This window comes from Hesperophylax consimilis, chromosome 8, assembly GCF_061612785.1.
Source record: "Hesperophylax consimilis isolate HC1 chromosome 8, BYU_Hcon_1.0, whole genome shotgun sequence".
Taxonomy (NCBI): Eukaryota; Metazoa; Arthropoda; class Insecta; order Trichoptera; family Limnephilidae; genus Hesperophylax; species Hesperophylax consimilis.
The window spans coordinates 25,570,365-25,584,740 of NC_142843.1; the positions used below are offsets into that span (position 1 = coordinate 25,570,365).

Consider the following 14,376-nt stretch of genomic DNA (forward strand, 5'->3'; position numbering starts at 1 on the left):
AGACTATGGGGTCATGTCGGTATATGCTGGTACACCCTGTATATATTTTAATACCGCGATTCCCAGAAGATTTTCCGCTCCCCCAACTCCTTGCAGTGAATCTCACAGAACTTCAATTACACATTATAATCAGACATACTGATTTCGGTTCGGTTGTGTGTGGTTGTTTGTCTCTACAAAATCTTCCTACTTGAAATCTGATATAATGAACACAAATTTTCTTTTAATTTGTCACTTCCAAAATTGGGACTTATTGTGTGCAGATTAATTCTGACAATCGTTAAAGTAGGTTACTACTCATTATAATATAATATAAACAGAGAGAATTATTTTCATTGTCTTTTTCAAAATTGAAATTCTAATATTCCGTGATCATAATAATTTAAAGCAAGACGCTCATTACACGCGACTTGGCGCTACCCTGCCCATGATATGTCCATTTATCAATGCAGCGGCAGAGATAATTATTTATTGCATGTCGATGCAAAATAGACATGTTCATGTCAAAAGATCACATTCGGAATGTTGATTGCATTTGAAGCGTCCTATTTTAAAATGTTTGCTATATTTTTCACCCACATTTTTTATGTAAGGAGAAATTGATAAGGCCGCTTCTTAACTTTAATTAAAATTATTAATGTCAGTAGCCTTTGATGAACGTACATTTCACCCTGTTGCACTATAATGTGGAAAACGTCTTCAGGGGGCCTACTCTGTATCTTTCTAAACTTTCCTGCCGCCGGTTTAGCCAAGTCACAAACCCTTCCCTTACGGTATTCAAAAATTCCTCGTCCTCCGGTGTTTTTTGTTTTTTGTTTTTGAGTAGGAAAATATAAAAAATACAAAAAATAACAATTACATTTTAAGAGAAAAAGATAAATACACAAAATTACATTATATAAGATATCTAGGTGACTAAAATAATATTGGTACTCACAAATCAAAAATTATTTTTTACATATAAAGCACATGTCCTACGAAAAGTGCTAAGGCTTGGGGCTTCCTTTATGACATTTGGAAGGTTATTATAAAGTTTTTGCCCTTTATAAAACGCGCTGTTTTGTGCATGAAAGTTTAGTTTTGGGAAGCCTAAAATCTCTGCGTCTTCTCGTAGAATTGTGAACATTTTCATGGTACATAATATTTCTTTGCAGATAATTTGGGAGCATATTATTTTGAAGCTTATAGATCATTTTTAACGTATTATATATTATATGTTGTTAGGTTGTCATCATATTAAAATATTGTAACATAATTATTTTAACTCTAGTAAAAATGTTGCATTTAAAAATCATCCTCATCCCCCTATTTTGTATAACCTGTAGTTTATTATTTTGGGCTTCGTTACCTAAGAATAAAACACTGGAACAATAATTTAAATGCGGAGTAACAATAGAATTGTTAACAAGGCGCGTTGTCTTTAGATCCAAGTTATTTCTGATCCTTTTTAGGAATCCAACCTTTTTTAGCAATTTTCTTTGTTATGAATTAATTGTTCATCAAATTTTAATCTTTCATCTAATATTACACCCAGATATTTAATACTACTCACCCTTTCTATGTTTACGTTATCAATTTTTAGTATTGCCTGCTCGTTTCCCCCTACACTATCCACAATTAAAAACTTTGTTTTGTGGTGTGCTGTATGTACACTCGGTAAATATTTATATATTGTAATTACTTAATGCAACACATAAATGTATTGCGGAGGAATACCTAAAAATTTGAACTGTGTGTTTGGTATTTTATTAATTAAAGACGATGTTCACTCAGTTGACAGCACCAGCAAGGAAAGGTTAAACCACGAACTTACTGGTTTGTTAACCCAAAAGATACAGAGCGACCCCCAGGACTTGAGTCCCAGAGATAAGTGAGGTCGTTCTAGTATATTCTGTCTTTTTCGTTTTCACCCGAGACGCGTGAGAAGGAAGAGGACGATCGTCGATGACGTATGTGTGAGCTTTCTCTCTGGGGAATACTTCACATTTGCATTCATAGTAGGCGGTTTTGGATTGAACAACATCAAAAATGTCTAATTTTTCAAACTTAGCCCTCTATCAACCTCAAAAGTCATGAGACGCCATTACCGCCACCTCACAGCTGCTAAGAACTAAACCGTCTGGACCCAGTGAGACTATGGCATCCCCAATTGTGTTCCCATCCCCAAGGTTGCAAGGAGAGGAAGGAGATGAGGTAGAGGAAGGTGGGGGAGTACCTGGCTATTCGGATCTGGTCATTAAACACGGCTAAAGCCATTTCAAGCAACCTTTCAATTCCAAATGGTAGTCTTACACCAGGTCGATACTGAGAGTATCTTCCACTCTGGAATGTGCCGCAAGTATAGTAGATCATATATTAAATAAATAAATTGTGAAATAAGACAAATTAATCAAATAAAAGTTACTAGCGCACGCCGGGATCTGAACCCGCGATCTTCGGCTTGCTAGTAGAGAGCTTTACCCCTTGACCACGGAAGCTGCCAATATTAGAGAAGTGGTCATGTGTAGACAATACACCATCCACATCGCCAACTCATTTGAAGTAATACGAGAAAAAAGTATAAAGAAAAAGAGGTGGGACAAATAATTTTTTTGAGGTGGCGTGACATTTTGGTTTTTGTATTGGACATTGAGGTTAGGTGCTCCTTGACGGTCAGCATGCCTACGAACGATATTATGTTGTTTCACTGCACTTAGGCAGATAATGCTACCACGACTTGTGTCTGAAAAACGTGAAGGTTACAGGATGGAAGATCACGTCATATGCCCGATGTCCGTGTAGGTGGCGTGACGGACATCAAGCAAGAACTTCCTATCCCTAAATACACATGTTATCATGTAATATACCTGGAAGGTGAGATGCTCTTTGACCGTCAGGGTGCCTATGAACATGTCGTCCTGCTGCACGTAGGCGGACAGCGCGGCCATGTCGGTGGCGGTGACGGGGCGGCCGTTGAGTGCGCGCGCACCGGCCACGACGAGCCCGCGCGCAGACTGGAACAGCAGCGTGTTGAGCAGCGTGGTCTTACCAGCACCCGAGGAGCCCATTATGGCCAGCAGCTCGCCGGGGCAGGCCTCACCATGAACTGGTGAAAGTTATCCATTGTGAAAATAGCAAAAAAAAACCTGCCTAACGACGCTAACAAAATATTTTACACATTAGTAACGAAGGAAAGAAACTAGATAATTTGAAAGGTCTATATAAAATAAAAAAGCCCTTAAACATTAAAGTCCTTTTTGATAAACTGAAAGGTCGTGGTGGAGGAAAGAAGAGTTCTAAAAAGAGATAGAGAAAGATATGTAAAATAAAGTTGGTAATGAAAAGCCATAAATTGATGTGAGTTTAAAGAATTCGATCAGATTTCGTTCTATTGAATCACGACTTAAAAAAATTAATGGAATGATGGCCCAAGATGGATATATTTTTGAAACCACTGCATATTTGATTGGAATCCTGACACCACTGTTAACAACTCCACCATATCATTGATTTCATCATGAAATACTGAGTAACGAATAAAAAATGTAAGATTTAAAAATAAAAAAAATTACAGTTTTATTTTTAGATATAGGTATAATATAAGCATTTCCTTATACATGGAGAAAAAGAGGTACGGCTTTTTTATCAATACAATATATCATTAATAATAATATATTCAGAATATATCTGAACACGTATTCACAAAGGTGCCCTTGTCAAAATAAATAGAATGGACGATATGCGAAAATATTATTCTCTAAATATGTTCCGACTTCCCCATAACATATTCGTGCTTTACTGATAGTTTGTTATGAAATTTGTCAAATCATCGTTGTAGACCTACAGTCCCGTTTTTAACAGGAAAAAGAAATATTTTTTAATTTGTCAATAATTGGAAATGTTTGCAGAACCAAAAAATAATAATATTTTTAAATACCTGCATTTTATTTTAGCGAAAGATTTATGTAATAATATCTGCAAATTGAAATTAACAATATTTGTTTATGAATTATGTACAATGTTATGAAGTATAAAGTAAATGTGTTAAATAAGTCTTATGTTTAGTTTCAACCTACCGCTTTTCAAGATCTGCTTCCTCTGCGGCGGAGGCTGACTCTTATCCTGCTTCCTGAATATACTCATCACGTTCGACCTCTGGCCGGGGGGAGGGTCCGCTGTGAACACGTTCATATCGCTCCACGTGTAGCTGTACTGCGCGGGCTCCGGGCCGGTGGACGGCAGGGCCCCGTAGCCCCGGCGCACTGGGCCGCCGCCCCCGATCTTGCCCAGCCCGGAGCCCTGAAGGGGGCCATGCACCAGCGAGGGCGGGGAGTAGTCGGAGCCGTGGTGGCCCTCAAACTCAACATCAGGGGACTGAAACAAAGACAAAAAAAAATAAAAATTGTAAATATAAATGGATTACGTGTAATGTAAATCGATGTATAACAACATAACTAGTTGGTCGACTAAAGACAATTCTAAAAGTTCCGGTTAGAACTCCGACAGAAGAAATATTTATAAACTTCCAAGTCTACGATGTACAAAAACTTTATTCAAAAAATATTTAAACTAAGAAAAAAAAATATCTGAATACTCCACTGTGCACCATAAATAATCAACCAGAGCAATATGCCAAAATATACTGGTTACTCCCAGTTTGAATACATCTTTTGGACAGAGAAATATTAAATTCTATGCTACGAAATTATACAATGCTCTACCAAAAGAAAAGAATAACGGAAATGAATATATTTAGAAATGAATTTATTTTAGAGAACAACGTGATACATTATGAAGACCAACTTACAAACATTATGAAGACGATGCAAAGACTTGAAACTAAATACAAAAGTTTAAAAAACCACAGGCCGCCTCAGAATAGGAAACCCTAGTTATATTATACTTCATACGTATATTATACTTTATACTTATATTATAATTTATACTTATATTATCCTTTATACCTACATTATGCACAAAATGTCATTGATTCTAAAAAAATTAAAAAGATTAGGAGTATGAAATTTAAAAAAAAAACTTATTTTCTTTCCAACATGTATTTTATAAGATATTCAGGCAACTCTAAATTCGAAAAATAATGAGAATTACCACTGCCCAATTCACAATCAGTTTAATAATATTTCAGTAACCAATTGAAAGCGCTTTAGAAATGATATTTAACAGAATGCTGCGGTATTTGCCAGGTAGGAATTGAATTCGTCTACTTTCCACTGGTGAAAGAAACAGTTAGTTGCTATGCAAAACAGGAAACTACATTTTAATTATTTTTGGCATACCAAACAGCAAACAGCAAACCAGGGGGTTCAAAGATAACATCAATAACATATCTGGAACAACGGCCGTGCTCTCCGATCTCTATTACCCTTTGCCCCATGACCCTAACTATACAAAAATAATGCCCCCAGCTAAGATATTATGCTTGTGTATTTGAAATCCCCTTTTCAACCATGTTTAGATATTGATAATATTTACTATTTCACAATCAATGTCAATTATTTCGCATTTATTTGACCACCTAGTTATGTTTATGATGACTAGGACAATATCGTCAATTATTTTATATTAATTTATTATGCCACACAGTTCGTGTTTAGATAGTTACTATCTGTATATATACTAGCTGTACCCCGCCACGGAACCTTCTAGACTCACCGACGCACTCCGCCACTCAGTTTGGAACTGTATAGAATCTTCCTGAACTTTCTCCTTCCAGAACCTTCTAGAGCATTCGAGAAACTACATGAAATTTCTGGAACCTTCTAGACTCACCGACACACTCCGCCACTCAGTTTGGAACCGTATAGAATCTAAAAAGGTTTGCTGCATTTGAAGCAACCTTTCAATTCTAAATCGTATGGTCTGCGGGAGGTCACGTTTTAGATTCTGAAAATATGTTGACGCGAAAGTGTAAGTACCTGTCTGTGTTGTTGGTGTTATTATTCCCGTTAAGGTTAAACGCAACGCTCGTTGTATTCTACGTGTTCACAGATGGCGTTAATTAATTAATTTTGTTTAAATACGCTTTTGCAAGGTATTGCTTTACAATATTAAGACAAATCATTTGTTTGCGCCCGTATATACGCAATATGAATATGAATCAATAGTTTTGTTCGTTTAAAGACTCTTTCGAGAATAAAGAATTCTTTCGAGAAAGGCACACAAATACAATATTTTACCGATGATTCAATACAATATTGTATTTGTATGCCTTTCTCGATAGAATTGAGTTTTTATATGGACAAAACTATTTATTCATATTGCGTATATGAGGGCGCAAACAAATAATTTGTCTTAATACTGTAAAGCAATACCTTGCAAAAGCGTATTTAAATAAAATTAATTAATTAACGCCATCTGTGAACACGTAGAATACAACGAGCGTTGCGTTTAACCTTAAATGCCGATTCGCAGTTCATTTCAGCTTTTATTAGATTTGATAGAAAGTTGAAACGCACCTAGAACTTGAATGAAACTTTCACAAAAGTTGAAATTTGATGAATTGTTCAAATTTTGTGAAATAACTGGTTCTTGCAGTCAGGCTCACCTGATGAGAATGGCATTCTGGAGAAAAGAACAGACTTAGAATGGTTCTTGACGAGTTCATTGAAGAGTGACGAATAATAAGGACGAGATCATATATGTAGGTGTGATGGTCTGGGATTTATACCGTTCCCTAACTAAGTTAAGGAAAATAATTTGAGTTAGGATAACATCATATCCAAATGTGACTACCTTCAGCCTACAGACCACCACCACCTTAAATATTATTGATTTAATAAAAAACTACGTATTATCTATAAGTACCAATTTCATTTATGCATTAGAATTAATCTAAAATACGAACGTCAGAGACTGTTTGTGTCAACACAATACATGACTTTGATCTTACCCGCCTAACGTCAATCGATACTCACTGAGAATATAATATATTGTCCGCGCGGTCTGCAATGGATATTCGGTGACTAAATACTGGAATCAAGTCTTTTAGGGCTTCCTGAGTCCGAGGCACGCGTCACCGAGGCACCTAGAAGTTACCACCCATCAACACCGACCAGATATCTAGTTACGCTCTAGCTTTATAATAATAATTATTAATAATATATTATTTTCAGTGGCGTGCAGTGTGCAGGTACATTTTTAATAAATTCAAACTTTCACTCAAATTTTCCAGAACAAAAATGAAAAAAATTGGAATTTTTAAAAACTGACGATTTTTTTTTATTGAATGTTGCGAATTGTAAGTAAACATAAAAGAGTCTGCGGAATTAAACATAGTAGAACTTCACACAATCCGGCACGAGTAGAGGGGATAGATTTTAAGCAGGATCGTCGATTACTTTGATAAGCAACAGATTGACGGCCGGCATAGTCCAGTGGTAACGCATTGGACTGCCATTCCGAAGGTCGCGGGTTCGAACCCGGCGTGCGCAAATAAATTTTATTTGATTAATTTGTGTTATTTCACAATTAATTAATTAAAAATTAAGAATAATAATATATAGTATATTTGCGGCACGTTCCAGAGTGGAAGATACTACCAGTATCGCCCTGGTGTAAGACCACCATTCAGAATTGAAACGTTGCTCCAAATGGCTTTAGCCGTGTTTAATGACTAGATCTGAATAGCCAGGTACTTCCCCACCTTCCTCTTTCCCTTCCCCACTTACCTTCAGCCTCACAACATCCCCCAATTGGGGATGCCATAGTCTCACTGGCTCCAGACGGGAGCAGTTGGGACTCTTGTGAGGTATTCACTATAAAAAAAAAAAAAATAAAAAAAAAGAAAAACTAGTTTTCCATAACCGATTGTAAGCTACTGGCGAACATTTTTCGTAACCCTAATGCTTGAATACAGCAGATATCTATCTATCATATATATAAATAAAAATGTAAACGTTCGTTTGTTCAAAACCTTAAAACTCCTAAAGTTCTTCACCAATTGCTTTGAAATTTTGAAACAATGTTGCATTTGAATACGCGTGTCTTTTATACCTGCATTATATAGATGTGACCTGTGACAGGAAAAAAACATGTTTTTTTGAAAAACAGGGACAAATATGTTTTTTTTCATAAACAGCGTTCTCAGTTGGACGTCAAAACAACACGCGCTATTGTTTCTATATCTGCACAGACAGCCTGAGTCACATCAACGTGTGGCGGGGTACAGCTAGTCTTAAATAAAAGTACAAGTACTAATTATTTTCTCGTATTCCCCATATTCCAGTAATATGATCAGATTTTACGTAGCGCCGGAAATAATAAGATCTCACTGCCAAAACAACAACAAAAAGTTTTAAAAAATTCGTACGATGAAATTCGGTGTTCCTGGTTTTTTTCAAACACAAAAAAGGTTGTGGAAATTTGCGAAAATATGGAAAGAAGATATTATCCCTGATCGTTCCAGTACATGAGAAACACGATTCTAAAAAACCCTGTAGTTACAATAGTGACAAAATAACTGAAAGTAATCTCTGCTCATCCGATCATCGAATTGTTGTGAAAAACCACGTGTCAGTTTAATGAATTAAGTGCATCATTCAGTATAATTTGATTCATTGTTGTGACAGCTTATATAAACTTGTTTTGATAACTGTACAAAGTTCATTGAATACTTGCTTTGGGTGTTCATTAGAAGGTTTTGTTTAATCTGTATATCTTGAATAAGCTTCGTTATCTAGTTCAGACAAGTTCATATGAGAGTAGAGAAATTTAACGTGGTAAAAATTGGTGTAATATTCTTGACACACTATTTAATACATTTACCATTAGTTACTTTGTCCGGGTTTCAGTACTCTTATCATTCTATAAAGAAATCAGATCATTTAATTTATGTCACTAAACCAAAAATAATCCCTTTGTATAAGGTCTGTTATAAAAGTCTGCTTTAATTGTACGTTTTCTAAACTGCAAATCACGGCAAGCTAAAAGGAGAATCTTAGTATGAGCAATTAAATATTACATAATGATATATTGATATCAAACATATTCGTAGTTCGAAGGAAATTTCCAGGTCACCATTGTGAACACACATTATGTTATTTATCTTTCAAAATTGCCTCCAGTATAACAAATTGCCGTATGTATAATATGTATGTTGCGTTTGAGTATTATTTTAATTGGTTTATTTTCAAGTATTTGATTTTTTTTTTCATTTTCTCTTCATTGCAGAGAAAAAAATACTTGGAACAGTAATTAAAGTGTTTTGAAATAATTTTATTGTTTATTATTTGATATGTTTCTTTATTTAATTTGTTTCTGACTCTGGCAAGAAACGATTTTTTTTTAAATTGTATAGTCCGAATTTTTTTAGAAGTTCAGCTTTGAGTCCATAAATGAAACCTAGATATTTAATTTCTTACACTTTTAAGTTTCCTCATGCGTACTTTTTCTGCCTATAATCATGTGTTTGTCTTATTAATGTTTAGTTTTAATTTAATAAGTTAGTACCTATATGTAGGTAATAAAAATATGTAGATAATAACAGTTGGTGAAGGTGGTGAAGCTACTTACAGATGAGCAATATAAATAGATCTGTAAGTGGTTTCACCACCTTCAACTGAATTTATTCGCTACAATTAATTGTACAAGTTTTTACAGTAAAAATCATTTTGTTCGAGTTCCTATTAGGTACCTACCTATTTAATTTATTTTTGACCACGTGAAATAAATGCATTTATAAACAAGAGAATTTACACAACTTTCTTAATGAAGATTTCCTTAAAAATATTAAAATTAATTAATGTACCTACCCTTTGTTCCTCTTGTGACCCACATTATCAGTTCGAACGTTATTTTCTGTACACCCTCGTTATTCGTGATTAATACACGATGCCTACGCATGTTACACGGGTGAATGAAGAACAAAAAAGTTCATTACCTCCAAAACGATATAATTTTATTATGCAATATGTTTAGATATTTATCAAATACATTGTTGGAAGAAATTATAATATATTTTATGATCATTTTACAACCGCAATAATACTGGTACATATTGTGTTATAACATTTCATAGGAGCAATAATAATATATATGTCCGATATGTAAGTACGTGATTTTATATGATTTCTTTACTGTGATTAAAATTAAAGCCTTGATGTGAGATAATAGATACATATTATATTCATTGTAATGAGATTCGGGCAGCTAATGTAATGACGCGATCCACCAGTAAATCGAATAGGAAAGGATTTGGTTTCTCGATAGATGGATTATTATTGGAGCGAAAACACAATTCAGCCGGGAAAACCATTGAGGAAAAGAGAGCTTATCTTTGATCTGTGGTTAGGTTTGGTTCTAGCTGGAAGATGAAAGTATTTAATGTTTAATGGAGATTATAATAAGTTACCCATATACAGGGTGTCCGGAAACTCGTAGTACAAGCGGGAAACTGGTGAATCTACATCACATTTGGAGTCGATTTTGTAGTATATATTTTTTTTATTTGAGCTTTCGTTATCGAGTAAATCGAGTTTGAAGTTGATTTTTATTTTTATTTTTTTTTTTTTTTTAAATCAAATTCTTATAAATTATTACTGAAGATCAAAGTACCCAACTAATTAAAACTATTTGAAAGTAAAACAAATGAAGAAACTCGGATTTGAAGCATTATTTTGAAATCACCCTTCATTTAACCCGGTGTCATCATAAAATATTTCTGCTCTGCAGGGTTAAAACATCTGTTATTCAACCCTAAACACCAGAAAAAACTTTAACCCTAAAATAGCCGAAAAATATTTTTTTTTGTTTTTTTTTTTTTTTTTTTTGAAAATGCTCAAATCAAAAAACTTTATGTTTTTTTGGGTTCCCCATGTGGTGTAGATTCTCCAGTTTCCCGCTTGTACTACGAGTTTCCGGACACCGTGTATAAATACAAACCTATATATTTGCCGATAAAAAATATGAAATCGGTAAAACGAAATTATTTAATAAAATATTCTATAGATAGGTACGCTAGCAAGTACAGCGGCTAATCTCTATAATATTATTAATGTAATGCGATCGATTGAAAATTGTGATTTTCAAAAAGCATGTAGAGTACGAATAGAACGGGGTACTTAAATGATTTATTAAAATTGAGGTTTTTATGAACTGTTTTGGGTTTATTTATCATAAACTTAAATGCAAACACAAAAAACTGACTTGATTTTAGGTAGAATCTTGGTGTTATAAGTTGGAAGAGCTCCATGGGGAATAATAAATAATACAAAATGGTTATGAGATTTTATTATAAGATGGCAACTCAATAAATTCGAGGAATGAGGCAAAAGCAAATGGTCAGTTTGGCCGACCAAGAATATATCACTCAAATTTTCAGTAGTCTTTCATTTATATGGTATTTTCACTGTTTCTTGTATGTAGGGTCCATTTTAAGGAAAGGAAGGCGAAGAAGTAATGTATGAGGGGTGGCTAGGAATCTATGGATCACTGTGTCAAGAAATGACGGACGTGCGAATCTATCCCTCCCCTGCGACGCAAGGTCATTGGTCAAGAGAGACCACTTGGAGAGGTCAAAGGGTCTCCCCAAACCGGTCTTCACCGATCTGGTCGCCACGCCGCTGGCGGGTAGGCGCATCCTTGACACACCTCACCCGATTAACACGGGCACCCCTGCTAGAACCACTTGGCTTGGAACCTATGGCAGAGGTTTTGGTTATCTAATGAATGGTTCTTGGGGCGGCGGTACCCAATCCCGCCTCCCAAAATTCGTGAATTCGGTGGCGTTGACGTCTCGCCGGGCTACGTTGGTGTTAGTTGTCTTACCAGGCATTGGTGTTATCTGTATTAATGACGTTGTAGCCAGTTTAAACACAAAGTTGTAGATATTATGTATAAACTGCACAAGATTCCCACATGTCTGGAGCCAGTGAAACTTTGGCATCCCCAATTGGGGTATGTTGTGAGGCTGAAGGTAATGGGGAAGAGAAGGAGATGTGGAAGATGAAGTTGGGGAAGTACCTGGCTATACAGATCTGGTCACAAAACACGGCCAAAGGAATTTCACAGAACGTTTCAATTCTGAATGGTGGTCTTACACCAGGGCGATACTGAGAGTATCTCCCACCCTGGATTCCTTCCCACTTCCACAGTTGAAACCGTTTCCGAATGTGCGGTTTTAGGTCGTTTTTAATCAAAAATAATGGATGAAAATATTAGAAATGAAAATGCAGAATCAGAAAAATAAACTTTCAAACCTTTTTGACGATATTCATAGTTTGTGAAAATACTGGACGGGAATCGGGTTGCCTGTCTAGTCGGGTGAACAAATGACAATCGATAAAATTAAGCAGAGAGCGGTTATAAAATTTTCTACGAGGCAAGAAAAGAAACCCAAAACCGTCTTTCAAAAAATGACAGCTGTTAATTTCAGCAGAAAGCATGCTTGAAAAAAAGAAGGATGTACAGGGTGATGTTATTCAAACATGATAATCGCTCAGAAATGCTGGTTGAGGCGACAACTCCACAAAACATTAGAAAGTGGGAAAATTAATAAGACGACACAAAACTATAAAAAATAATACGAATTTTTTATCAGTTTAATTTTTGTTTATTGAACTAAATCAAGGGTTGACGTAGAGGCTTTTGGTGGCAACATATTATGTTAGTTGCGGAAGTGGAAATGAGGAAGCTAGTAACGTGATACCGAAGAAACCTTAGATGAAGTATGATAAAACACATTTGCATTTACTATCAACAAATTATAACAAAAACTTCTAGTTAAGTGAGGTAGCTAATACCTGTCTTGGCAGCCAGTGTAGATATAACTTTCAAATATCGAAAATATTGTGGCATGCTGAATTTATTTTTTTATTAAATCAACCCATATTTTAATTTTGAAAATATGTAAAAATAGTGTATTTTATATTTTACGAAAATGCTTTGAGAATTAAATGCTGAGTTCCTACTCATAGTGAGACGATGATAGCGTCAAATCTCCATAGCAATTGCCAAATATCAAAATAACGTTTCGAACTGAAAATAGTCGCGTTGACCTAGAAATTGCAGACAGAAAAGCGCTGTGTAAATTTCATGATGCCAAAGTTCGTCGTTTTTTGGTTTCTGGTAAAGATTTCACAGTAAATGCGGGCATCTACAGCTTAACAAGCTTAACCTTGCAGTAGTTGCGTTAGTGTAGATTTTGGTTAATAAATATTTACGGTTTAAAAAAGAGTTATTTCATTCGTTAGTTCCTCCTTTGGCCATCTGCAAAGATAAGTATGCCAAACTTATAGGCACAAAACGATTCTTTCAAATACCAACACAATTACACTGTTTTCATGTGTACATGTACATATAGGCATTGAACCTTTGGTATATTGAGGTAATGGTATTGTGGTATTGCGTAACGTGATGCGAATCTTCAAGGCCTAGTGCTCACATTACGTGTTCAAGGTCGTACCGACATAATAAATATTATATGTAAATAATAGAAATTGGCACTTCAGTTTCGTTTCATTAGGGGTTTATCGTAATAATAAGTCTAAGATTTATTACTGTTTGGGGTTGAAGTTCAACTGATCCGAATTCAACTAAACTAAATCCTTTTCAGTTGAGGCGATGAAGGATCAATCCTTTTACACCAAATTTTCACGTTTCATCATCTTTATTAGAGTGAAAATAATTTAAACACACTTAGTTGGTCATAAAACTATAAACTATTGATATAATGCATTGTCATCGACAACGAGTCCATCTGTCGAGTTTCAGCTCGATCGGATATCGTAAATTTCTACTTTTAAGATTTGCATTCATTCATTCATGAAAACAATATTATTTAAAAACAACGAAAAAATAACTGAAATATTTTAATGCATATTCATTTTCTTACGGTAAAAAATAACGAAAAGTGTTTACGAGTATTGAACAAACAGATATACAATTTATTATTATTTGTTTTTAAGTAAAATTCCATCTTTATGAATAGGATTGTAATTTATTTACAATAACACTATTCTCCTTTAGATTTTTCAGTATTTCATTTGACACTAATCTTTTCCGTTGGTGTAATCAACATTGTATGTTTACTAATGCACTTGTTTTGTAAATGTGCCAATACGCCATGAATTTTGGGATATTGAATATAATATTATTACAAATCATGAATAACAATAATTTTGATTCACATGTAAAAAAATAAATTTCGTAAATGTAACACAACAACAGTATCTACTTACCTAAAATGAACACCACTAAAGAGTAACTTTAATAAAAATAACTTACGTGATTATTTACAGTGTAGGTTGCCCTTTGATGTTCTGTGGATGTCGAAATCAAAGGCTCGTGCTCATCTGTGCTCGGCATTTTGAACTATAATTTATTCACTAACTATTAAATTGAATTTTCCACTAACACACAAATTCCACTCAAATATTCAAG

The 14,376-nt window shown here is 34.7% G+C and overlaps 1 protein-coding gene across 1 annotated transcript in view; it reads right to left on the minus strand.

Annotated features, from left to right (window-relative positions):
- Positions 1-4,180, minus strand: part of w (eye pigment precursor family transporter white) — a 38,612-nt gene extending 34,432 nt beyond the window's left edge. Inside the window, exons 1-2 of the mRNA XM_089634550.1 lie at positions 4,056-4,180; positions 2,847-3,085 (exon numbers count right to left, since the gene is read on the minus strand). Of these exons, the coding sequence (XP_089490676.1) occupies positions 2,847-3,085; positions 4,056-4,170 (354 nt within the window). The 5' untranslated portion in view covers positions 4,171-4,180. The remainder of the gene's footprint in view (positions 1-2,846; positions 3,086-4,055) is intronic.
- Between the last annotated feature and the right edge of the window lie 10,196 nt (positions 4,181-14,376).